General features: G+C 38.6%; 1 protein-coding gene across 1 annotated transcript in view; it reads left to right on the top strand.

Moving 5' to 3' along the window:
- Positions 1-4,954: 4,954 nt before the first annotated feature.
- Positions 4,955-27,814, top strand: part of LOC117412064 (X-linked interleukin-1 receptor accessory protein-like 2) — a 153,207-nt gene continuing 130,347 nt past the window's right edge. Inside the window, exons 1-2 of the mRNA XM_058989569.1 lie at positions 4,955-5,493; positions 18,803-18,904. Coding sequence (XP_058845552.1) covers positions 18,823-18,904 — 82 coding nt within the window. The 5' untranslated portion in view covers positions 4,955-5,493; positions 18,803-18,822. The remainder of the gene's footprint in view (positions 5,494-18,802; positions 18,905-27,814) is intronic.

The following is a 27,814-nucleotide window of genomic DNA, read 5'->3' as shown; positions in this document are numbered from 1 at the left end:
ATTTATGTGAAGCCAAAGGATCCTACAAGCAGGTGGACTGGGAGTTCAGTAAACCATGGTTACACACGTGCAGTGGGTCACAGATCAAATGAACCTGCCCTGAAGCATTTGAAGAGTGAACTATATTACATTGAACTTCAACTATCCTTTAGCAGAACTATTTAAATACAGGGCTTGCAAGTTTAGGGATGGGCCAGTCCGCTTGTGTCTGCCTGATTTTAGTTAATTAGTCATCTTCCATATTTGCATTTCTTTTTTAATTTTTTTAAATTTAAAATCATAGTTCATGTAAGCATGTGGGAATATAAACACTTCTGTCTAAACTTTATAGAAGTTATCCGTTTTGCAAGGGTCATGTGTGGTGGTCTGAATGCTCTCCTTGCATCCTGTCCATATTGCTACATCTAGTGCACATGGCATATTCCGTATTCCAGCGAGGTCCTTGATGGGGGAAAAAGCCTATCGTCCTGACAGAGGGTATGATCTTTGTGCCAGGGTTGGCACATCGGAGCAGAAGGTGGAGGTCTGGCACTTTACTTAGCATGCACTTAATTTGTGAGAGCATCAGACTCCAGTATTGCTAGTCTCTTACACGATGTGAGCACTGAATGTGCTGAAGTTACAAGGAGATTAGAGTCTTCTGGACGGATAGAATCCTGAGAAGGAATCAAGGTTTTTATACCAGTGAGGGACAGGGCTGTTTCCACATTCCCTCCTGTAGCTACAGTGTAACTACACTCGCTTTGTTCTTTTTTTTTTTTAAAGTGCTAGATTTTAATTTAAAAAATCAGTTATATTCCGATTCTCTTCTAAATCAACTAAACCTTAAGGGGAATTATTGTGGGCACACTGACTTTAGAAGATCTTCAGAAACAGAGGGAACCAAGCCGGTGTGAATACCTCTCACTGGAAATGCAGTAAAAGACAGTGTTTAAACAATGATTTGTGATTCGAAGTGCGCACAGAAAGAGAATGCATGAAAACACATGGCCTGGAAAGCCTGTTAGGGGGATTGGCTCCTAAGTGTGTGATAAATCCTCCTCTCGGCATAAAAATGTCTTTTTTTCTGCTTCCAAATATTCAAAGCCAGCTTGTTTTCATGCAGAATAATCCCTTTAGCATACGGTGGATGAGGTTTCACAGGGGAAATGCACAGTGTGGCGAATTATGCTGAAGAAAAACAAAATCATTAAAGTGGTTAGCGCAGGTTTTGAACTGCAGTATAGTTTACAAGAGCTAGAACATGATTATATGTTGTCATTGATGGAGACCCTCCTCACCCCTGTCTCCTTCACCCTCTTTTTACTTCATCACTCCATTGTCCTGTATGCTTATTAACCCCTCCAAGGTTATCTGTCTAGTTCTTTTTACACTTCTCTTTATACCAGGAGAATAGGAAAGCAGAAGAAGCAAACAGATCTATTTCCTGTTTATCATGTGCAGAATAGCTAATCCTGTACAAGTGGAGGTAGGCAAGAGCAATTCTGCACATCTGGGTTTGCACAATATATGAAAGTACACAATGTTATCAGAACAGGGTTAGGGGTTATATTGTGCAAAAGGATGTACACATTAAGTGCACTTTAACTATGCATAATAACATTGTAATTATTTGTAAGTGCACATGTATTTACTAAATAACTACTATGTAAACACACACTAATTAGAGACACTTCATGCAAAGTGTTATCTAAAAGAGATGTGTACTTAGTTGCGGTGACTGGAAATTAACATTGAAAGAAACAAATTGCTTTTATTTTCTCAAAAGAGAGGATGGAGAAATGATAGATAGAAAGGTGAAACTATACAATTCAAAGTTAAGCGGCTAAAACAGACCTCTTTAGTAATTCCTATCCCAGCATTTAAAGCTTTGCCAAGTGTTGCCTAAAGCAAGTTTTAAGAGATGATTAAGTGTTTTATTTAGGTTTGTGTAGAAGCACCGATGATAATATAGCCATTGGCAGTGAACACTGAAAACTCCTACTCCCAGTGAATTCTAAAGCAAGAGAAGAAGAATCGACCTTTTTTAAATGGTTAAGCAGCAAACTATCGTATTAGTTACTGCACTGTATATAAAAATGTGTTGTTAGTAAAACATTTCGACAAACGTCTTGAAGAGAAGTCGGTATCAATGTCTTTGCATGTTGTGATTATTACATATGAACACTTGACATGTTATGATTGTTACAGAACATATAAAGACTTGTCTGTTGCAGGTGGAGGCTTCAGCGTCACGGCATGCCTGCCTTGTCTTATTGATCCATACAAACAGAGCTCCACAGATGTTTTATTGATGCAAAACGAACAGCATCGACTTTTCACTGCAAGCAAACCGCCGGTGCATCTTAATATAACACGTTTAATGGTTGAATTATTAGCTTGTAATTAGTGCCAGTGGGGGACTTCTGTTGGCCAATAACAGCAGACCTACATTTGCTCATATGCAAATATGCAAATCACCTGAATTGCAATTAACAGTGTTTATTTGATTCACATCTTAAGTCAGCTATTTTACAGCAGTAGTGGCTCATATCCACACACCTCTATGTCCATAAATACTTGGTACTCATTCCAATCAAACCTTGTTAACTAGGCAAACCAATTGAATTCCCAATTAACACAAATTCACAAAAATCAGAGCCTCCAGGCAAAGATGTTGATCTGTGTAGCACTTCACAGGGGCATTAGTAGTTGAATTCATTTCTCTGGTCACCAGCAAACATCATTATCATGCCTGACTAGGGATCATAATATCTAAAAAAAAAACTAAGTGACCAATTATTTGTATATGGAATACACTGCAAACAAACAAACACACTGTAGCAACAATCAGCTTTATAATTCCAGGAAAGCACTCCAGGTGGTGGGTTTTGCAGGGTGTAATGAACCCCAACCGTGCCAATTTCCATGCCTTTAAATGACTCCGAACTACAATAGGAATTGAGCTATCTGTTTAAGTGTGTGTGACTGAGTTGGCGTCACTGGAAATTAAAATATTTGACACTGAGAAACAGCTAGAACATTACTGCAAAACATTTTTTTTTTAGGAATTAGTTATTATAAATGGGGATAATGCACAGTTAGGATGAGAAATAGGGAGTTACATGCATCTTTATTTTAAAATGTACATGATAATAAGGTAACACTTTAGTTTGGGTATTTATAAGTGTTTATATACAGGACAATCATGCTGTTGTTTATGTTCCTACCAGTTACCCAATATATTTTGATTAGAGGTAACAACATTCTATTACAATACTCTCTTGCTAAATGTTTAGCTTTTTGCTTTGTATAAGAATGTTCTAATAAGCCTCTATGTTAGAAGTCTCTGGATTTGTATCCACCAATCAGGAAGTTTCATCGACAGAACATTCTGAAGTCTCGCAAAAAAGCTAAATGAAGTGAAAGCAAAACATTGAAAAGATAAATGACTCTGTGTCCACTTAATACAGAACCCCAATAACAAATACCCCCCCTCAGTACTGTATGTCACATGGCAACTTTGCAAATAGATTAAAACACAAACTATTTGTTGAAGTAATTCCCCATGCTAGTTAAGGGTCGACTGTAATGTAAAGTCCATGGAGATCGTGCAATATGTAATCGTTTAAAGTTTGATCTAGGGTCTGCTCATAGCTGTATTTGCATATTCCAATGAGGTCCCTAATGTGGTTCCCTTTTTATACCTTAATGAATATAAACACAGCCCAGACTCGTTATATATATATATATATGCATATTTAAATTTCGATTTTTTAAAATTATGAATTAAACATGTAATGTGTGACTAATTGCGCATTCATTGTTATGTATTTTAATTAACATAAATAATACAATGTTTCTTAATATATGTATGTCTCTTAGGAACAATATTTAATCTATACATATGGTAGTAACACTACCTCTTGCTACAAGTCTTATATGCTAATATGATTGATGGTTTCTTGGATAGAAAGGAAGGCAGGAACCTCTATTCACAAAACTTGAGCTTGGCTTTATAATGTTTGTTTTGGTAAATTAAATAAAGTGTGGTTTGTACATGGTTTGTGGTATGTTTTTTTTTTCATCTGAATTTCATATATTACACTTTTAAAAGCAGGCTTTAATAATATTGTGTGGGTACCCATTGGAAACAATAAGTTACTGCTAAATTAAACTGGACCCGTATCTGTGCAACATCCTCCTTCCGCTATAAGGCGCTTATAAATATAATTAAAACAAAAACAAAGATATGCTAGGATAAAATACGGAACCTAGATATAAAGACAAATGTTATGCTGATAATTGAAAACCACTCTTCCTTTTTCCTTCAGTTATATGTGTTCAAACAAAGAGGTGGGTGGTGGGAACACCAAAAGCACCCCCACATTTCCATTAACAAGATCTAAACACTGACAACCAAATGCTTAAAATATATTGCAAAAGGCTGATGTGTATTTCTTAAACGCCTTCTGGAACTTTTCTTTAAACATAATAAGTAACATCAAAACAGCGACTCTGTGAAAAAAAGGCGTCTTTTGATATTTAATAAAGAGTCATATAGCAGAGGACCAGTACGCATTTTTAAGTGCGTGGCAAATCGCAGTAAACAGAATACTTAGTTTCCATCCACCACGAGGCGGCGTTACGTATGTGTATATATATATATATATATATACTGTTCTTTCTGACCAGACACGTTATATAGGCCTATATACATATATTTAGCCGAACTAGAGATTTCATATCGTTCATACCTCAGTTGGTATAGGCCTAGTTTAACACAAGCTGATTTATACGACCTTTCTTTCTTTCATACAGTTTAGGAAAGAACAACGTTTTCTTAGAAGTCTGTGTCGATGTCGAGAGAGAGAGAGAGAGAGAGAGAGAGAGAGCGAGAGAGAGAGAGAGAGAGAGAGAGAGAGAGAGAGAGAGAGAGAGAGAGAGAGAGAGAGAGAGAACTCTTGCTGTGCGCTTCTATTATCGATCTTTGGAGCGAGCGGAGGCTCTTTACATTGCATATCAGTCTAGGAGCTTTACCAAGGCAGTTTTGCAGGAACGACTTATGGGGGTAATACAAAACACAGGAGGAACAAGAAGCAGCGAAATGTAATACTCAGCCGCAGACACATTTACAACGCATGCAAAGCAAAGGGAACAACAGCAACAGAGTTTCCCCCCTACATAGTAATGGAGGGGATCCCCAAAGTGATGGATGGAAGAAAACCATGAAAATTTGCAAAACTATTAACTCGTTTTAAAAGGGGAGCGAGCCTGTCGAAACTACTACGTTGGAAGCGTAACAGAGGAAATAACCCCATGTAAAGGAATCGCTTCTAATAGAGGAACTGCTTTTTTGTTGTAAAAATTAAAGATGGGTAAAGGCTTGTGACCAGGTTAAGAGATTAGCCGATTGAGGAAATGAAGCCTAAACAAAGCGTGCCTTCTTCACTGGAAATATTGAAGTGAAATTAACCGTTTTTCTCGGCTCACAGACACGTGAAAAGACGGCAGGTAAGTTGAATACTCTGGACTTTCTGTTTTCTTTAAAAAAAAGAGGCACATTATATGACCTTTTGCTAATAAAAACGAACTTTCCCATGTCATTCTGTACTTTTACTTATTTGTGTCTGTTATATCACAGTACTTTGAAGGTTTAAGAAATACCCAGTTTTTTCAGTATGGTTTGATACTGTATAGTAAAGTAAAACCCCTTCAGTTCAAGTATCTGAAATAATTGTTAAACTAACGCCGTGTGCATTTTCCATTTAAAATGTGATTAAAAGAGGAAACAATTGAATAAAAACTCGTCACACACTTCACAATATGCAAAAAAACATTAGCAACCACCATGGCATTAAAAAAAAAATGTTACTGAAAGGGCCATTAACTAGGCAGGAGCTGTATAATGTTGCTTCGGATAGTCACTCGTTTAAATGGATGAGCTGGTGTGGTGACCCATGCTTGTCTAATTCACAAAGCTCTGTCGCACTCAAGGTAAGGAGGTATTTTAAATAGTGTATACGTTTTGATTTAGGACGTAGTGGTAATACGAAATGCGAGTTTAGCGCTATATACCAAGATTAAATAAGAGAGATGTGTGTCTGGTAAACAGTGATGCTGAGCTATACTGTACCTATTTACGTCGTTCTGAATATTGCATTATTAGTCAGTCCTGAATCACTTTACCATTACCAACCCTGGGGACTTCAAACATAGAGTTTAAGAATCTGACATTCCTTAAATATCATGCTGTGCGTTTATACGTGGTTTTCTTCGGCAAGGGAATGTAATTGCCAGTGGTAAACAGGGGTATGACCATCAATCGTGTCACCGAGATGAGATGCTGGTCCTTGGTAAGGTAACCTGTCCGACCGCATTGATTTATACAATAAAGTAGCTCCATAGATCAGGTGCAGGACTGGAGATCGACTGCGGCCAGACTTTAGCTGTCACTTTCAGCATCGCTGCTCATCTGTAATGGCACTGGAGGGAAATGGAAAGGGAGGCAGGCTAAGCACATCCACAACAAATAAATTATTACAAAGTGCGCGCTGCCTTTTAGGTTTCAATAAAATATGAAATTCATTTATTTTGTGATATAGATGCTGACTGCAGCGGGGCAGTGAAAATCGCATCTCTGCTGGCATTTTTTGGAGGCATTTGGTAGTTTGTAAAATGTATTAATATAAACGTTTCACATGGTTATATCACATTTTCATTGTACTGTTTAGAGTAATTTGACTTAAGCCTTTTCTTTATTTCGCGTCGCAGCCAAAACTTGTTTCAGAAATAGTTTGGCAGACTACTTTGTTAGATTGTAGTGTGGCTGGACAGTTATTCATTTGATTACCAGTACCGAAATTATATAAACAAGTTGCTTATTTGCTTATCCATTGTTCTGTGTTTTATAAACCCAAGCTTCTTATTTACTTATCCATCGGTCTTTGCTTTTTCCCCTATACATCTTTCTTCTGATAGTGTCATGCCTAGAGGGGAAGGACGCAACACAAAACCAAATTATTTTGTTCCGGGACGATGGCAATGAAACCTTTCGTTATTCTGTTTCATAGCAATAGGCGTACGCGCATGATATGGGTGCACAAGATAACACCGCATAATAGAAACAAGGACACAGCAAACGAACTATTGAAATGTCACAGCAAACAACTACATTACTTCTCTCTGTACTGCTTTCTATGCCTCTCTTCAAATTTTGGCTTCGAACATACCATCTGTAATATGAAGACAAACAGAGCTTTAACTAGGTATTGGTCCGTTTTTTTCTGATGTGGGCTAATGCATTCCAGGAGAGCTAATAATAAGGAGCTGTCCACTTCAGAGGTGCTGATTGCATATGCGCTCTTATCAGCGTCTCAGTGGAAACTCAGCTGCAGCAGTGCATTGGTATCCAGCAGTGCTTTATTCTGGATAACTATTTGATGTGCTTCTGACATGGGCCACAATCCGAAACAGATTGAACTGAGAGAAGTTCATATTTATTTGAAGTGATTTGGTTGAGATTTTAAACATTTACAAATCGTATCTCTATTAATATATGAATGTTTGTATGCATGCATGTCAAGTTCTTTTTTTTAGGATTTGGGGTTCACAATTCTTTAATCTTCTTCCTCTTTCTTCCTCTTTCTTGTTCTTGTTCCTCTTTCTTCCTCTTTCTTGTTCTTGTTCCTGTTCTTTCTTCTTGTTCTTATTCACCAGCATTATTAATTCATTGTGAATAGGCATTTACTTTAAGCAGCAGTCTGGGTTTAGTGCAGAGCAACCCCTGTTCCATTACACAGCAGTTTTCCCCAAGAAGGAGCTGTTGTTTGCAGATGCTTAACATCAAAGAGCCGTCAAAAAGACACTTTCACAACAACAACATATATCAGTGAATTTGTGGGTTGTCAGAAACACCTTTGAGGATTTTACCTGGCAACATCAAAGGTCGCTGTTAGTGTATGAGGAGAGGGAGGGAGGGTGTACAAGAGCTCCAAGAGGTTACTCTTGTATGTTAATTGAACTGACAGCAAAGCAAAGTCATCTTTTCATTCATAGACTGAGCTTTATGCTTGCTGTATTATTCTTATCAAGGAAAACAATGATGAGAGGATCACATCTCGCTCCAGGGAGTGTCTTGTGTGACACACACAGACAGCACTGGAGCAGAGCCCCGAAATAAACTCTTACATTGAGTCTAAAGTCAGGAAAAAATAATAACACACATTTATAGAAAGCACCTTTTAAAAAAGTAGTATATTTAAATCCAAATGCGTACTACAAAACAAACATGGTTGTATAATTTATTTAAAATGTGCAATACAATACACAGATAATATTGCATTGTTTCTCATAGTTTCAGGTTTCTCCTAGTTTTTAGAATTTGCATATTTCTCTGATGCAGCAACTTAGGAGCAGTTACATTGTTGTTAATTAATGGGCAGTTTATTAAGGGGTTTATGCTTTAAAACTGTTCAATTTCTCCTTGGAAAGTAACATTTCACTTGCACTTGCTTAAAAATAGAGTGCAGTGCGCTACAACTCCAGACCGCAAATAACTCAAGTTGTCTGAGCCTTGACTTGAAGGCACTGTCAAGCATTTGCAAATAATAGGTTCTGGCATGTTTGTTTAAACATATAATAGAGAGTTGAGCAGATCAGTGCAATCAAACCTGTAAATAAGGCTCAACGATTTATTTTGTGGTTTGTAGAAACCGCTTCTATCAATGCGGTTGTCATCTCTCAATAGAGAAAACATTTGTCTCCTCTGTCCTTTTGAGAAAATACCTGCAACTGCATTGCATTTGAAATGTGTGCAGTATCAGGTGAAACACTGGGCACTGAAAACAGATGGCTGGGCAAAATCTAGAGTGGAAACAGCTTTGGTTTGACTGTGCCCATTTATGAGCATTAGCCCGTTCATCATAAAGATGTTAGTTTTAAGTGGCAAGCAGTGTCAACATTGTAATTTACGATGTTGAAAGCAGCTCTTCGGGTTTTATTGTGGCCATCTAAACCCTGGTTTAAATGACTTTGCTCTAAGTGCTTTTTATTGTGTGTGAATCGGTAGCAGCCTGCCGTTTGACTAAGAGAGCTACCTGTCTGTCAGGGACATGTTTATATTCGTAATAATTGAAATGTAGGGTCATTAGCAAAAAAAAAAAAGTCTTTCAGCAAGAGACAGACATCAAAATCCATGCAAACTCGGAAATGTGTTGTTTAGACCGACATAAATTACCAGACTTTTAGATTTTTTTCTTTCAGTGAACATGGTAATAGCCTAACCACAAGGCTCAATAGATTTATTCACATGGATATTGTAAGCAGGCTCTTATAATTAAGTTTTACCAGTGCAAATCCAGTTCTAAAGCATGCTTATAACGTGGCTCTACAAAATAATCAAAACCCACAGGGCAAAGTTACTTAGCATTTAAATGATCTGTGAGACAGTAAGGAAATATTTGGAAGACTACACAGTCCTTCATAGAACTGTGTTATAAATCTGAGATACATCGCATCTTGCTCTGAGAGAATTTTCATAAACGCTGAACTCCTGTGCATGGAAACGCATGTGAATATATTAAGTGTGTCGTAAGTAGGTTGATTTGAAGGTAAACCCAACATGCACAGGGGAAAACACACCTATAGACCTGTAGGTCAGCTGCAGACTTCAACTGAAGGTCTATTTTATAATAGTTATATATTACAATCCATGCATATTGTATATGCAACATAGGAACACACACACATATAATATTTATGACCCACATGTTTCTTCTGTACTCTTTGACAGCATGCAATTCCTTATTTGTTTTGTAGTCTTTGGAGATGCCATTTAGTTGACCCTGGTAAATAATGGGGGAGAGCAGTGCAGTAGAGTGTTGTCTAGCCACGTGACATTTATATTCTTGGCTGATAAAAGTCACATGTGCATATTGTTTGGAGCAGTGTGGCATTTGTGAAGTCATGTTCATTATTTTATGTTGCAAAGTGAAATTCTAAAGCAGCTCTTTGTTGCTTGAGACCCAGAGGCAGGATCAAACCCCCCTCCTGTCTAAATCATGCTCTGTTACACACCGAAGCAACGGCCGAGCGGTCCGGAAGTGACTGCACAGCACCTGCACATCACAAGCATTGTCCAAAACATTAGCGTTCCTTGTTTTTGTGGGTTTTACATTTTTTATTTGTTAGATATACTCGTGTATAAATGTTCTTTTGTATCCTTTGCAGTACCATCTGCTGTTTATTGGCTGTGAGTTTTCCAAGTTAGCCTGCTCCAGGTTCCCTGGATCTGTGCAAAAAAATATGCATGTGTCTCCTTGGAGGAGTGGGTCCTGAAAGGAGCCTGATTACATCTGAATACAGTCCTGGACACTGATTAAGGGATTGAAATCTGAAAGGTAGACCTTTCTACACAAATTAATTACCTGTAAGTAAAACAATACTTTTACCGTTAATATGTTTTTTTCTACTAATTTGTATTTAATTTGATTTTTCTATTAAATTGAATGTAATAGCTTTTCAGTATGCCTATTTATAGGTATATGAGCAATCATAATCACCATACAGTTACAATACAGTTGCCGTGTAGCAACACCTCTAAGTGTTTTATTTATGCAGCATATATTAGTATTTATGTATTACTCACTGATGAATATCACATTGTATAAGGATCCCTGGGGTATGTTTTTGGATATGTTTGCTATATGGTAGTGAATAGACTGTGGTCCATGCTTAGCTGTAGTATAGACTGGATGTTGTTAGACCTTTAATTCTGGTTACCCACACAGCCGCAGGAGCGCCACACAGACTTTATTATTACATCACTGTGCTCCCAATTGCTTGTTCTGTGCAGGCACCAACTATCAGCACTTTAATGTATGTCAGCTAGATAACCTACTGTTAGTGTGGGTATACCAACAGTATATAGATGGGTGCATTTTATATATTGTCATAGTAAGGGATAGGTGCTTAACAGCTAACTGACTAAACTAAAAGCAAAAACAGAACATGTGGCATTACTGTGAGGCACGATGATGTCAAAAATGAAACCTATTGGTGAGCTTGGGAGCTTAAATAGTGTCAAGCTGCAAAACTGCAATGTTTATCTCAAGAGTAAAATGATTGCAGTGCCATGCACAAGTGTGTTTTAGGGTGTGAATTACTGCATCCTGAGTGAAAAGCTCAGCTACTGAATGTCACTCACGTTTGTGGCAGATGACTGGTTTCTCTTCTCTATACAAATCCTCTCAGTGTGACAAGTTCTCATCTAACTGCAGTAAATTCTATCTATATCTATCTATCTATCTATCAATCTATTTATCTATCTATCACAGGACAGCACACCTTACAAACAATATATTTTTTTTCTTGAAGATGTCATCTTTGACGCGCACACACACACACACACACACACACACACACACACACACACACGCACACACACACACACACACACTGGGAGGCACCAATAGGAGCATTTGGTGTCAGTGTTCTTCACAGTCCTGTGGTGCTCTCTCTGTGAATTATGCCATTCCATTTGATGAAGCCTCTCTAATGCATGTGAACAAGACAGTTGATGGTGCACTCCCCCCCGTACCATTGCCATGCACATGAAGCCTGGGTCCTCCAGCAGCTGCTAAGTGTTGCGGGTGAATTCCATGGAGCATCTCCTCTTTAAGCACATTGCCCAGGCCTGGGTCATTACTGCAAGCAGTAAAACATTGGCATGAGAACGAGGTCTGTGGCACAGTCTGTCTGTCAGCAGATGCTAAATGTTGCAGTATGCCTTTTTTCCAAACAGTCTTTGGAGCCTTCGAGTGCAAAAGAAAATAAAACAAAATGAAAAAAGAAAGAAAAAAAACACAGCAAGGCATGCTAATGAAGTCTCAAGCATATGTTTCACATTCTTCTGTCCCATGCAGCTAAATTATCAGACACAAATTATAAGTCATCTCCTAAGAACCTATACTTAACCCCCCGCAGATTAAGATTTTTTTGTAGCAGCTGCTGAATATTTTTCATGGCTGGTTACATGCTTAATTTCCTTAAACGTATGGTCTTGGTATGCTTTACTTTCATTACTTAACAGCGTAATTGGTCGGGCATCTGCAGTATTGAATTCTGTACTAATTGTTCTGATTTTCTTTTTAAATAAAGAGCCATCAGAAACCATTTTCTTTGGTCCCCAGAAATCCTAGCTGCATGTTGACAAAAAGGCTTCATTATACTGTAGATTACTACTGTACTCAGTGACATGAAATGCGTTCAACAACAACACCACATTTTAAAATCACCTTTAAATCCACACAGCAATGCAGTGGTATTCATTGACTCTGTGGCATTCATCATTTCAGACATAAGTGCAAACTGCTTATTAAGATGTGAAATGGAATAGACTGGAATCGAAGCTAATAAACCTGGATACCAGCATGTATTGTACATTCTTCCACACTGATGTATGCACATGGTAGAAATGGTAATGTCATATTCATGAAAAACAATCCAACTGCTTCTGATTACTGTAACTGCAGTTTACTGCTACCGGGTTGTATAAAAGCTGGAGCCAGATCAATGATTCTACTCCCATATTAAAAGCCCAGTAAATCGTGGTTAAAATGCCATCTGTTACCCGTTGCAAAAGCCATCCAAATATTTAGGCACAGATGGATAAGACTTCAGAAACTGAAGGTCAAGTCCTGATTAATTCTGATTCCTTCCCTTGTAATGCATGAGTCCCAAGCCATCATTTACACATCGATTTCCTTTTCTTTCTCATTTTAACATGTTGCAAGGAGATTTAATTGATAATGCGATGCATTGACAGGATGGAGCTCATTCACCGTTCACTTTCGTACTGTTATTAAATCTGTATGTAGGCGTGCATTTCATTATTTATTTATTCATTTATTTTGTGTTTTGATTTAAACACATTTTTGCCATTAAAATCCTCTTAAGATATCAAATGAGCCTATTAGCCAAACAAACAGTTTAATAGTCAACACCATGTCCATCCAGCAACAGAAAGCAAGAACATGAACACCAGCAATGAGTCAGAACATAAAACTAAGCTATTCAAAGAACTGTTTTTTTCTAGATCAGCGCTATCCCTGGACTGCCTGTTACCTAAATCAATATTACAGGCTGGTTTCACTGACCCAGGTCAGCGCTATCCCTGGACTGCCTGTTACCTAAATCAATATTACAGGCTGGTTTCACTGACCCAGGTCAGCGCTATCCCTGGACTGCCTGTTACCTAAATCAATATTACAGGCTGGTTTCACTGACCCAGGTCAGCGCTATCCCTGGACTGCCTGTTACCTAAATCAATATTACAGGCTGGTTTCACTGACCCAGGTCAGCGCTATCCCTGGACTGCCTGTTACCTAAATCAATATTACAGGCTGGTTTCACTGACCCAGGTCAGCGCTATCCCTGGACTGCCTGTTACCTAAATCAATATTACAGGCTGGTTTCACTGACCCTGATTAGTGCTAATCCTGGACTGCCTTACATTAGGTAACATTAAGTTAAGATTAGTGCTAACCAGAATCTTTGAAACCAGCCATAAAACAATGTAGCAGTTAAGATTCTTTTTAGTTTTTTACTTTAGCAGTTGAGATTCTGAATTAGCACCGCAAACTGGCAATACCCTTTCGGTAATATTTGTTTTTTTTACATTTTGTGTTCGTGTGTTCTCAGCTGTGACCCTCTAGGCTTGACATTTTCTGTTTAATTAATTCAAAATGTTTGTTAACATTTAAGAAAGCTGTGAATAAATATTTGATGAGCTGCATGAGCAGAAATAACAGCATATAGACTACCATATACATAACCCTTCCTGTGATCCAGAGCCTCTGCATCACGATTCACACAGTCTGAAACTCCATTTTCAATTCATTTACTTCTGAAGAGGTTAAATTATGGATGTAATACAAAGCAACACCAGGATTCAGTAATGCTACTGGCAGCCCCATATGTATATATATATGATGTCTCTAATGCCTCTCATAGGTAGCGTATTGAGTATCAATAAGCCTCCATTGATTGTAACAGAGTAGGATTGATGAAGCAAGTCCAATGAACAGGACAGCTGTTTTCTAGCTTGTCTGTTCAAAGTTTCCCTATACTGATCTGTTTCTGTGATGCCCTCTTTAATATTCACTGTCCATTACTGACCTTCCGGCTTTCATTCTCCTTGAAGATACATTCAGGAAAACAGATCACCTGGCTGCCACGTCACGGAATTCTGTACTTATTAAAGTAAATAAACACAGGCTTGCTTTGATTTAATTGGATTATTATTTACAATGGGGATGCTCAGCTGTTTGATGTATTTATTGATTCTGCATGCTGATGTGCAGGATGCACAGCCACGGAGGTGTAGTTGCCATGCCACTGTTTCCATGTTTCTCTTGCTTTTCATTCTGTGTCGATGGGGAATACTGCACTGGAGGCTGATATTGACAAGAGGGACCTGGAGCAGCTCAGCTGCTGGGGTTCTGTGTAGTTAATGCATCTCAGTGGGTTGTTGATCCTGTATCAGCATGTTGAATCAATAAATAAACCAAACAGCTAAGCATGCCGCTTGTCTCGCAGGCTGGCCTGGGGAGAGATCATTACTCATGGCTATTTCTTCCAGGACCTCTTGTAAACTAAGGATTGCAGTCAAACCTTGAGATTTAGCAGTGCCTCTTAAGGCTTAATTCACTTCATGTTTCAGTGGGAGGGAAGTTTAAAGTGCCACAGAACAACCTGCAGTTTTCTGCAAGAAACGCATTACTTTACCTTTGCAGTAAACTTTTACACAGGAGCGCTCACCAGGAGAAAGAGAATTTCTCTCATGAGCATCATAGTGTCTCCAGTTCATGCTCCCTCTTACAATAATGCTGATGCTCCGATTGAAATAAATGACATATGTGGGAACAGACTCTGGATCCACCATGATGCCTTTAAGAGACATTCTCTTTCTCCTTGCAAACACTCCAGAGTCGAAGCTGAGGAATGTATTCCCCAGGTAATTTGTAACCTGTGACGGGATATGTGAATACAATAAAAATCTCAAATCACTGAGGATTATGTTTAATGAATGATAGCTGCAATGCAGAAAAGGGTGTAATGCGTTCCTTGTAAACGCTGCCAGGTGTTCTGTAACACTGCTTGATTTGATTCTGGAAGGACAGTACTAGTGAGGGTTCGACTGTTAGTGACACTTCAAGGTTCTTATCATGACTTTTCCTATTAGAATGTGGAGGCTGGGGCAGGGGAATCCATAAGACTATGGGGGAGCGCTTCCAATCAGAAAAGGGATTTCTTTATTTTAGTCTTGAATCATGCCTCCGTGCAATGAATCAGACTCTTCAAACACTCGGTCTTCCTCTTGGTTTACCTTTCAGCAAAGTGTGCTGTCGTTTGATTCCATCAGTTCTCTTGTCATTGTTTAAGTCAAACCTCCCATTTTCCAGTTTGCATTACTAATCGATGTTTATCCCAATTTAAACATTTTAAACATCTTTAACAAAAGAAAGCTGCTGCAGGACACCAGTACAACAAAGAACGTTTCAGGCTCGTCGGTGCATCAGGAGATTAATGAAGCTGTTGCCTGTCAGGAATGCACAAGCGTAGCGGCCGGTGCTTCTTTGTTAAGCAAGCCTGGAGACGGGTGAAGAGACGCATGCCGAGGGGGGTCTCGGCTCCTATGGGCCCTGCATTTAGCCATATGGCAGACTGGCCTGACCACTGGTGCATTCATGAAAGGATACAATCCAGTCATCTGAGCCAATTGGGTTGTACTGTACTTAGTGGGCAGAGTTACATTAACACTACTGTCATCCAGACTGGCTCCTCTGTTGTTTCCCTTGTGGGTCTTTCACAACATTATCACATGCAGATAAGCTCTTGAAGCACCTCTGCCCTGTGAATAGGAACGATCCTGCTAACACCAGCACTGCCTGCGTTCAATATATGTATTTATGAATTGATTTACTAATGGTTGCAGATGGGATATGTTTTACTCTGCAGTCACATGCTATGCTTGTGCTTGTCTTTATTTGTGTCTTGGTAGCTGGAATATTATAGACTCTCTTCACTGCATGGATAATTAATGACCATCTGCTTCCTCATCCCGACTCAGACTGCCTGTTAGATTCAGCAGGAGAGCCGGCTGAGTGCGGCAGCATTCACATAAAGAAGCGGGCCTTTCTGCTTCCAATAGAAATTATTTTTGTTTATTTAGCAGATGTCTTTATCCAAGGCGACTTACAGAGATCCTACTGTGGAAAGTGGGATGAGCAGTAATAAGGCAGCATTTCTTATACCCCTGAGACACAATGTTTCACAAACTCACATTTTTTCCCCCTCAATTTCAAACAATCGATTTGAAAACTAAAATAAACATAGGTTTAGAAAAGTGGGTCAGGTTTAAACTGATGGAGAAGGATTGGGCAGACACTGCAGAACAGGTGCTGCATTCTTCAATAACAGTGTGCCTCTTCCGACTTAATACAAAGCCTTGAATGCGTCCTTCCCAATAATGAAATGCAGTCTTTAATGAGCCTTTTGTTAGGATTATTCGAATGAGGAGTGGGGACGGAGGCTCTGCCCTTGCTGCTCAGGAAGCATCCAATAGAGGCCTGGCGCTCTAATAGGCATTATTAGCCCCAAACCTGGCCCGCTGGAGAGTTCCCTGCCCCGCTTTTCAGCACTTATGCTGAAAAAGTGCAGAAATATTTGTTTGTTTATATCATCTGTACTGCTGCTTGACTATTTCTATATTCTGCTGGGACCCAATTTAAGAAGTACCCTAACTGCTACCTCAACTGCAGAGACATGAGAGAGTTAAGAAAAAATAAACAATCTGCTCTAGTATAAAATCAAATTTGGGATAAGAGACTGTGGTTTAATCACATTTCGTATTTTTTTGTGAAAGAGTCTCCCTCCTACTTATATCTGGTTTAACCCTCCTTGAAAGTTTAAGTAGAAACTAATACTAATTCTATGGCTGGAACCCTTAATGCTTTGCAATTCAGCACGCATCCCTTGGTCTGCTGTTGTGCAAGCCCAAAGGGAATCCACAGATTTATTGGGAAGAGAGAGTTTGCAAAAAAACTCCCCTTTTGCCCGACAGCAAGAAGCGGCAGTTAGAACAATATTAGGTCTAAATTTATGGAGTGTTTGATATAAATTAACATCACTTATAAGTAAATGAAGAAGGGATTAGGTTCATTAAACAGCAGAATCAGCAGCACTTTCCACGCTATCTTGCACTTTATTTGCTAACTCCAGATTGCACGGTTCTAATGGGTGGCCAAGGTCCTTTTTGTAGAGCTTTAGAGACCCTGTATAATTTCTTGTTCTACTGGGTGAGTGGATTTTCAGCTGAGAAAGCATTTCGCGTTCGGCTCTCATGAATTTCGTATTGCATTTTTTAAAAATGTTATTTCACAGGGACTGCTGACTGAAACATGTATTGTTAATCGCAGTATGACAAGGCATTCCCAGCTATTTCTATATATTTTTTTCTACCTTAACATGATTAAACCGGGAGCTATTGACATGGTCAGACCTGATTAACCATAGTTAAATCAGTGCCAGATGATTCTTAGAACATGGCACCAAAGCAGGTGGCAGCAGGCTGTCGATCTGGACCAACACTTTCCATCAGCAGGAACCAAGAAGAGGGCCCTTCCGAAGGCAGATGTTTGTAAATATGTTTGACAAGAGTTTTATAATGATTTCATGACAGCCGATGCACTTTTCTGTTTCAATAGTCCCATATGACCCCCGTCTTCTTTATCTAAAAGCACATCTGTCAAGAAAAATGAGCAGCTACACAATATTGCTAGCAGTTCTGAAAATACAGAGACAGCGTAGGATATAAAGATGATGCGTGCTGTCTTTAGAGAACAGAATTAGCTCAGCTTGATCGGACTTGTTAATCACAAACTAATCCGATTGCGAACAGAAACATTTCATCCATTAGTGTTGTTTGTGGCTGATCCAGAAATTAAGAATGAGTTGGAAATGTGTGCCAGTAATGCTCTCTTTGTAAAAAAAATAAATAACCCATAGTACTGTGGCCCAATTGAACTCTTTGAACAGAAATATCTGTTGTTATGGTTCCATTTTGTATATTTAACATGTATTGATTGATTGATTTATTGTATTTGTCAGTTTGATACACTTAAGAGACATCCGTAGGTGCCCAATTATTTCCCAGTTTTTTCTCACACATATGGGAATTACATGAATCTGGGATTTCAGAGTGAAAATACCATCTTTGCATTGTCGTAGCTGGAAACACGTAGGATTATTGTTTACAAATCCTAAAAAAACTATGTGCAGCAAGGTTGCATTGGGAACAATTGGGTAGCAATGCGAAAGTGTTTTATTGCTTCTAAAATAATATCGCTTCAAAAAGCCACCCATCCTGTGCAGTAAAGTAAAGGTTTGGGGTAGATTTTAAGGAGCTGGATTTCACACTTTGGGATAAACGGCTGGAAATTGAAGGGTTAGCTTTATAATCCAAATTACTTGGCAGCTGGATTTTGTGGGATTTATAGATTTTTGGATCACGTTTTACTGCTGGGTGTTAAGCAAAGTTACTAACTGCCCATCAATACTGACCCTGTCTGTAAGAATAACAGTTATAAACTTGGACTAATGTTTTGTGTGTCCACAAAATGATTTTTTGTCGTCCATAACGAATTATCTCAACAAGTTTATCGTCCATGACGAAATGATTGATTTTGACATTTAGTTGAAAGCTGAATGAAATCTAGACCTGTGATAATTACTTTTCCCACTGTCGTTGTTGTATTTTCAGCTGCCAAGGAAACCTGAAAGATGAAGCCCTCAGTGCCCCTGTTTCTTCTTATCTGTTCGGCTGCCTGCACAAACTGGAGATCCATCTCCAAGAGAAACTATGGTAAGTCAACAGAAGCACTTAATAATTAACTGGAGTGTGGCAAGTTTATGTGGAATCTTTTTTAATTTTTTTTTTTTTTTGGTTTCTGCAAATTTTAAAGTGTATTTATTTGAGGAACCTTAAATAATACAGTAATAAAAAACAGTCCCTGGGAGAAATTATTTTAATTTTCCAAAGGGTTTTAATCAAAACAAAGTGATAGATGCAAAACAAAATACTGTTAATGGTGGTAGATACTGTGCAATGAGGTTACAGTAGGAATTCTGTGCCAATGCCACATTGTGTTTGTATGTATGTTTGATTGAGCTTGTCAATGCATTCTGAAACTGTGGTGAACGTGGATAAGAGATTATGTTTTATCCGAGGTGCTAAAGTGTTGTGGAGTCAAAATGATAAGAGGTACTTTTTTTTTTTTTACAAAGCCTTTGTTATTATTTCAGTTTTTTAAATAGGAAACTTGGTGTATTGCCTAACTGCAGTTCCTTAAACCGTCAGAGGTACAGTATCCGAAATGTAATTTGTATATGTACTTTACAAGCACCTTCTGGTGTTTCCTGCTTCAGCTCTTCACAGCGTTCTTGTTATACATGTTATTATCCCAGCTGCACCACATTTAAGACAGCCAGGCTTTTTCTTTATTCTTTTTATACTCGTACCGATCCCATTTCCATGACAACGCTAAAAGGAAAAGCAGTCTTTGTGGAGTACAGTAGGTGGTCTGCAGGTTTATTAGGAACACAGGTACACAATTAACTCCAGAGTTAATAAAAGGGCTGACAGTTAATTTCTCAAACTCTGCCTTATCTGCCCTCTCCTAATGGGATGAGTAATTGGGAGGCAATACTCTATTGCTTCGAAAGTCAAGGGCTTATTTTTTTTGTCGGATGGAGAAATAATTCTAAACAGCAGGCAGTTTTATTGCAGTGCCTTGTGTTGAGCAAGATGTACAGCCTTTAGGTCAGTTAGGATGCTTTCAAATTTGAATGGAAAAAGGTAAAGAAAAACACAAGGTTGTGATTGTCTTGGTATTGTACCGTAATGCCACGTTGCTCATAAAGTTCTTAATGAGGTGTCCACCAGTGTTACCGTTGTCTGCGCTAAAAGCACAGTCAAGACGCAACAAAAATATCATGTTAAAAACTCATGTGGCTCTGCTGTAAACTCATGAAGGATAAGCAGACTGCACTGGGGAAATCCAATGGAACAGAGTGCATGGTGATGAAGAGATGGATCTGTTCAGAATTAAATAACATTCATTTCAATGAGAAGCACTTGAAAGGGGTTCTCGTTGAGCTGGAACTTAACCCCTCCAGTAATTTGAGTTCAATAATGACATATAAACAGCACAACAATCCTGCAGAGGACCACCCTTTTGCTACTTGAATAGTTTTCACAACAGATTCCAGCAGCGTGGCTGCTGCACAGAGGAATATATTGAAGGATTTGTTTTTTAGATGTATCAAAATGAGCTGTAGAAATACATTGATACATTATAATTAACAGATACTGATACTAAATGAATAGCATGCTGCAATGTAATCTACTAATTACACCCCTTTAGCACTGCTATTGGAGGCTCTCATTGTATTTGATTGAGGTTGGGTTAGTTTTTGCAGGGGTGGGGTGCTTGGTGAGGTAAATGGTTAAAAATTACAGCATTTCTTCATTAACTGTGGGAAATGCAATTTGGCCACCTACACTTAATGCTCAGTATGACACAATGTAAATCACCAGACAAGTGAAATGGTCATTTAATAATGGCTTGTCCATGAACCAATGACTAAGCGGCTTTAGAGAATCCTGTGTCTTGCAAGCCAGTATAATGGTGGAAAACCCCATCGAGTAACAACGACGTGACGCTGAGTCAATCCTAATCGATTGTGCTCCCAATAACAGCGCTCATCTTTCACCTCCTACACCCGGAGCTCCTTCAAGGCAAGGACAGAATGATCAAACAGTGTCGTTTCCTGATCTCTCGTGGCTGCAGGGTTCTAGATGATGGTGAATACTTGTTTTAATGCTTTTCTATTGTGCTACATTTTACTGCAGCCTCTTGGTTGTCTTGGGTTGCCTTGGAAAGAGAATGAATATATTCTTTACAACAGGAATGCATTTGAAATATAACGCGTTTCCCGTGACCATATAACACAAGCGCACTTGAATGTATTTGTATTTGCTTGCGATTGTAAGTCGCCCTGGATAAGGGCGTCTGCTAAGAAATAAATAATAATAATAATAATAATAATAATCTTCCTTCATTTGAAATGTAACACGTTTCCCATGACCACATAACACAAGCGCACCTTCCTTCTGTATATTGGGACTGTTGTTACTCAGCACTGCCACCAGAGCAGCATGCAACGCCAATTCTCTTTCAGCCTCAGGAAAAAAAGTGCTCTGTATGAATTAATGGGTTTTTAAATAACAGCAGAAACAAGCAAATCTCAGACTGAAGAAAGTAATTGCACTGCTAATCAAACACAATATCCATCTTGTCTGGTGTCCTCTCAGTAAAACATATTTAGAACAAACAATGGAGCATTTCATATCTTTAATTTGGTTTAATTTGCAGACTATACACAGAGCGTTATGTATAGAAAAAAATGGTGTTTTGCTCAAAGTGATCTACCACACTTGCACACAACTTGCCTGACAATCTACTCGTTTGGAGAGCAGTGGGGATGATCCAAACAGCCCAAAACTGCTCACAGGAGCAAATCAATCGAATCATCCCGAGACCCAGGAATACGTTGTTTCAGTGTGGCCTGGGTCATTGCTTCTGATTGAGATTATTTTGCATGATTAGGGACTTAATTGCTCATCGTATTATACTCATTAAGCAGCATCTCCATGACTGTATTTGATGTGTTCCCTATATAAATAAATGACTATGCAATGTTCTTAAACAGTGGTGGTTTGTGAAAGGCATATTCTTTTTATTGCATAAAACAGGGATGTCAAGTTGCAAAGTGACTGAGTGCATTAAAGTCCCTGCTAAGTAAGACAAGTGAAGGATTTGTTTTGACAAATCATATTTAAACAAAAAAATAAAACAATCCTGTTGTTTGCTTTCTGGAATTGTAATGTAAGCTGAGCTCAGTGAGAAAGATAAGCAGCATTGTGGGGAATCAAGAAGGAATCTTGCTTCATGGAATGAAGTCACTCCCTCCTCAGGTCCTTGAATAAGAAACAGGGATGGGGGTATGATTCACTATTACCTCGTTTCCATGCATTTTCACTCAGCTCGGGTGGACTTTCACTGGGGGTTCAGGAGGAATGCGGGAGAACCCAGATCAGCTTGGATTGGCATTCAATCTGTGCTCATGGAAACAAGGTATAGGAATGTTTTTACACATGCAAAATTGCAACTGGAAGCACCTTTGGTGAAAAAGCCTAGCTAAATTAAACATGAAATCAAATCATAGACTGTATAGATTTCACCGGGGCAATTTAGCACCTAATTGCATGTGTTTACTCGGGAGAGATCCAGAGTAATGAGGAAAAGGGTCTTTAGTACCTAGCAGGTAAATGAAGCCTTTCCTCAATGTCTAGTCATTGAGTACTTCTGTAGTGGCTTCCCTACCTCAAGTTGAGGAGGAGGCATGAATGATTCTAGAACACACGTGTACTATAATCAGAACTGCCACTCTTATATATACATATTTCTCATGTGGCAGTAATAGATGTTTTTTTAATCTCAAATTGTTCTCATCATTGTGTTTTAATCTGCCTCAGTACTATGTGTATGTCAGCGCCAGTGCATTTGAAAGTCAAATAAAGGGATCTTCAAAGACCTGCCGTGGCTGATGTTTTCAAAGTGTTCTCTGAGTCTGTCCCATGCAGGGCTTCTCTTTTCTTTGTCAGGATCCACGGAATGAATGAGGTTGGTCCCTTTATGCGTTACGGAGACATGCTGTACATGATGCATGTGTTGAAGAGGGTTAACCAAAGCTAGAGCCTGTTGCTTTGTGTCCTAATAATATGTGAAGAGCATTGCTGGTCCACATACCAGATGTATTCACATGACCTTGTTCATACGTCCTGAAAATAGAACTTCAGCTTAATATACCTTTCATATTTCATTTCTGGATATTATGGGTATATTCTCCAGAACAACACGGCTTCTTTATTTCTTTTATCATGTCAATTTGTTTGCTGTATAACATAACCTTATTAACACTGTACCGCTGCATTAAGTGAAGGCTGTGGGAGTATGAAAAGATAATCTGGCTTTATTCAATTAGTAATAGAATATGTCCTTTTAATAACTACATGTTACAGCACATTAAGTAGCTGTTTAGTAGAGTCCCTGAATCTAGAGACTACTCTGTTAGCATTGGGCTAATAGAATGGCATATTCTGGTTTAGTATCTATAGTATAGGCCCTTTACATGCCTTGTCATGCTGGCAAATGCACAGGAATGCAATGTGCTTCACAGTACACTAACATTCAGTGAATATGGCGCAGTTCATTTCATATGCATTCACCTACAGTTTTGACATACTGTGAAAGCAGGAAATGGATGTTATCACACAGCTAATCATGGTTATCAATATTTCAAATGTCCTAGACTTGTTTGATGAGCCAATTAGGTTCAGCTCATAAAAACGTAAATAAATAAAATAGTGTTTCTTTTGAGTCAGAGTCTTTCTGCAGTACCTGTTTTGTTAAAAAAAGAAAAAAAGGAACATTAATCCTCTCTCCAATGCCTAATCACTGAGTCCAATTTTATTTTTTGTTGTTCACGTATCCAGTAGAGGCTGGCAGTGGTTTATGTTTACATTGAAAGACAGATTTTGAGATAGCAATCTGGAGAACTGAAAGAACATCATTGAATGTACAGCATATAGACGGTGGCAATAGCAGCATGCTTTGTGCTTCTCATATTCTACACAGGTACTGCTAAAACAATAATGCTCCAGGGTGGAAAAATTATTATTTATTTCTTAGCAGACGCCCTTATCCAGGGCGACTTACAATTGTTACAAGATATCACATTATTTTTTACATACAATTACCCCATTTATACAGTTGGGTTTTTACTGGAGCAATCTAGGTAAAGTACCTTACTCAAGGGTACAACAGCAGTGTCCCCCACTGGGGATTGAACCCACAACCCTCCGGTCAAGAGTCCAGAGCCCTAACCACTACACCACACTGCTGCCCGCACAATTGTTCAGGGGTTAAGCTGGGTGGCTTTTTGGTATAATCAGAACTGTATCCAAATAAATCAGAGGGTGAATACATTGTTAGTTTAAAGGGGAGCTCTTGTGGGCAGCAGCACTGGAAAGTGCTGAGTAAAGCCTACTTGACTCACAAACTAATCAGAAAACTATTGTCTCCAGGTTGCAAGGCTGCCCATAAACCAATCAGACACAGGGAAGCAAGCGACTGTGTTTGATATTGTTCAAGGTTGCATTAAATATTCATACCCTTTCCGTGTTGCTGGCTTTGACATATTGACATCATTTGACATCATTTTAGTTGAACAGAGGCCTTTTTCTTTGCTAGTTAGCAGGGCTACACATGACCATTATATTTTCCTGCTGCTTCTTGAAGAAAAGAACATGGTGGTGTGTTTACAAAGATTACAGGGGCATTTATTCTGAACCACACACACATTCTCTAAACAGCCCAAATTCTGCAGATGGATTACATTATGGCTGAAATCATTTTATAGAACAAACGTGAACTGTACCCTTGAATTTAAGATGAGCACTTTCTATAAAATATTTCTCTAAAGTTTTTCATTTTCTAAAGACTTTTCATTCGCACAGAAGCCTTTAAATTAGACAGCTGAGTAAGACGCTCCCAATTCTTCACTGCTTATTGAACTAGTCATGACCTTTCTAACCCTAGTGATTATCAGGGTCTGGTCTCTGGAGGGTTGTGACTGTTAATATTTATAATGAATTAGCCTAAGGGGGGTGGGTCACTTTACCATAACCACTTTCCGGTTACATTATAAAATAAGTGACAGCAATTCAAATAGAATTACTCATAGAATACTTGAATATATCCGTTTAGGATATATATTCAATACTCATTCCAGCTGGTGATGTTTTTAAAATAAGTGCTTATTTATGATTCGGCATTAGGGTATGGATTAGTGTAAATATTCATAAAGCCTGAAATATAAGTGCTTGTATTTGCATTAACTAACACAAGTCTGTCCTCCATGCTTAGCCTTATCAAGCTGAAAGCATGTTTTAAGAAGAGTTATGAATACCTGTTGAAATCCCTTTTAGTGCACACTCATTACTCTTCTCCACATCAGCAGTAAAGACCCTGATAAACATGCTTTATGAATACAGCCCCTCATGCCCCACTTTTGTACAATTAGGGGATAATTACAGCACTTTACAACTCAGTACAGAACATTTAGAGTTAAATATTCTCTATTTGTGCATTGAACATTTTGATCACATTAACCCACGGAACTAGGTAGAGAAGCGAGTCAGACTTCACAGCACTGTACAGTATATTGAAGACTGTATAGTCCTTGAACCCTGAGGAATGTGCAAATCATTTCTTTAAGAAAGCTGGAATGCAAAACATGCCTCGCTGTGGCCTTGCTGAGCAATCGGACTGTTCAACACCTGAAAATGGCCTAAATCACGTAAGGCAATGTCATTTGGAATGCCAATCAATACAAATCACCACCTTGCTTTCATGCGGTCTCTCTGAAGTCTGAAGGAAATTGTGTTTCCGTTATTCAATGTCACTAATAGCTGGACGATGTGTAGCTGTGTTGCAGTTAGATTAAACAGAGAAGGGTATCAAGAAGAAAGAAGAGTAGTAGAATGCAAAAACGTTATTACAAGCAAGCTAGAATGTCACTCCATTAATATAAGTTGATATGTACAGCTGAGCCTGTATCTTTCAGTAGGGCACCATGCATAAGACAAGCCCATGAAATCGGGCATTTTGATTGGCTTCGAGTGGCTTCACCATTCATAATTGACACATCTGCAACATGACGATTGATGCTGTCCTTATCGTAAAGCAAACAGCATATTGTCTCCAGGGTTTCTATTGATGTTTTTTCCTTTTCTTTTAATTTTAGATGTTCAGACCGTGTTTTTATGGGCATTTCAACCCCCTTCTCCTGTTTTATTACAGTTCTCTGAACTGCAGCACACTTGCTTGGGGCCAGCTTGCCTCAATGCGGATTCCGTTGCCTGGAATAATTCTTTACATTCTAAAGGGAACACGATCTATGAGTTACTGTAATAAAATAACATCTTTCATTGTAAAATAATCTCCATGGCAACTGACAACGAAAGGCAAAATGCCACAGGAACATTTCTGTGCATTTCATTCCACTACCTGTCAAATTCTCAGTCAATAATTTAACAAAATATAGAACGCTAATCTTTTTTTTTTCATTTACTGTGCTGTGTGGGCTGAAGAGCAATAATAGAGTTGAATTAAATCTGAAAAAAAAGTTCAATATTTTGTGGGATGCTGCGAGAGGTTAGCTGTAAGGGATATTTTGTAAGAAGCACACTGTAGTCGGTGATAACTAATTTGATTAGTGCATGCAGATACTTAATAAAAAAGAAAAGAAAACATATTTCTTACTCAGTAAGTGCAAACAGGGTGCTGATGCATGATTCATTTCAAGAGGCAGAGGGTTGCCTGTATTCTCAAAATAACAATGGCTTTGAAAAGGCTATCTCTCTTTAATACAGCTGCCATCAGAGTGGATAGCATGTATTGTTACAATGTATACAGATGCGATACTGGCTGTTTGATTCAGCAGGATCCTCACAATGATACTTTCAAGGGAAAGGATGCTACATTTGGAAACCCAGTCATTTTTTGGACACCATCTTTGTTAATTTAATAACGCCTCTGTCTCTGTGTCTTGATGACGGTTTTTCATTAAGCAAAGCGGTGGTTCTGGCAGGGAACTCACTTTATCCTTCGACCAAGTCACTCAGATATCAAGTATATTTTAAAACACTTCCAATACCAGATCAAATCGAATAGCCAGTGTCTTATTTGTGCTTAGATAATCAATACGTCCAAGGATCGGCAAGGAAAGGATTTATATCTTACCTCAATCCATTACGTCCCGCTGTGTGCCAGAGTTCATCTCCTCCTTTCCATCCTCCATCTGTAATAAACATACCTAGCCATGAACATTAATATACAACTATGGCCAAAAGTTTTTCATCACTTAACATTTTAGGATTGTGACTACTATAAAAAAAAAAAAAAACTATATTAACATCGTTTAGATATTTTATTTAACATCATGTTGTCAAAGAAACTACAAAATGATTTTGCAAAAGTCTGCTAGAAGCCATAATAGTAGTACAGTATTTCATGTTAGATTTCGAAATGTCACATTTTTCAATTTGTGTCAGTTTTTCGTTACGTATATGGAAAACTACAAAGCGGTGTGTAATTCAATATGTTAACATAACATTGTTCTGCAGGTTTCATTTAACTTTCTGAAGCAACATTAGTTCATTCTGTGGGGTGATGCAGAAGTTTTGGCCAGAGCTGTACATTCACTATAAATGAGTCTTTTATAAAGTAATTTAAGACTCAGAACTACTTGTAATTTACAGCACAGTTGGTATAGAAAGCGTGAAGTAAAATGTTAACTGAATTCAACCCACATTCTGCGTCCTCCTCCTGTGAGCTACAGCAGACCACAGATAGAAGTGGGAAGTGAGTTTCGACTGCAGCCTTGGCAAAGGTTAATGGAGTCTCCCTCTCCCAGGTGTTAACTGAACAGCTTATTTACATTCCAAAAGTAATGACTTTGTGATCGAATAACACACTAATGCATAGTAAGTGATTGTCAAGAAGGCTTCAATAGCGTTTATGCAGGTTTGACGGTCTTGTGTGTTTCGCTGAACACAGCCCAGGGAGCCTCTGCCCAGATTGCAGCT

The sequence above is a fragment of the Acipenser ruthenus genome, chromosome 16 (genome assembly GCF_902713425.1).
Source record: "Acipenser ruthenus chromosome 16, fAciRut3.2 maternal haplotype, whole genome shotgun sequence".
NCBI lineage: Eukaryota > Metazoa > Chordata > Actinopteri > Acipenseriformes > Acipenseridae > Acipenser > Acipenser ruthenus.
The sequence above is the reverse complement of the archived record's forward strand: the minus strand, read 5'-3'. Positions and strand labels throughout refer to the sequence as shown.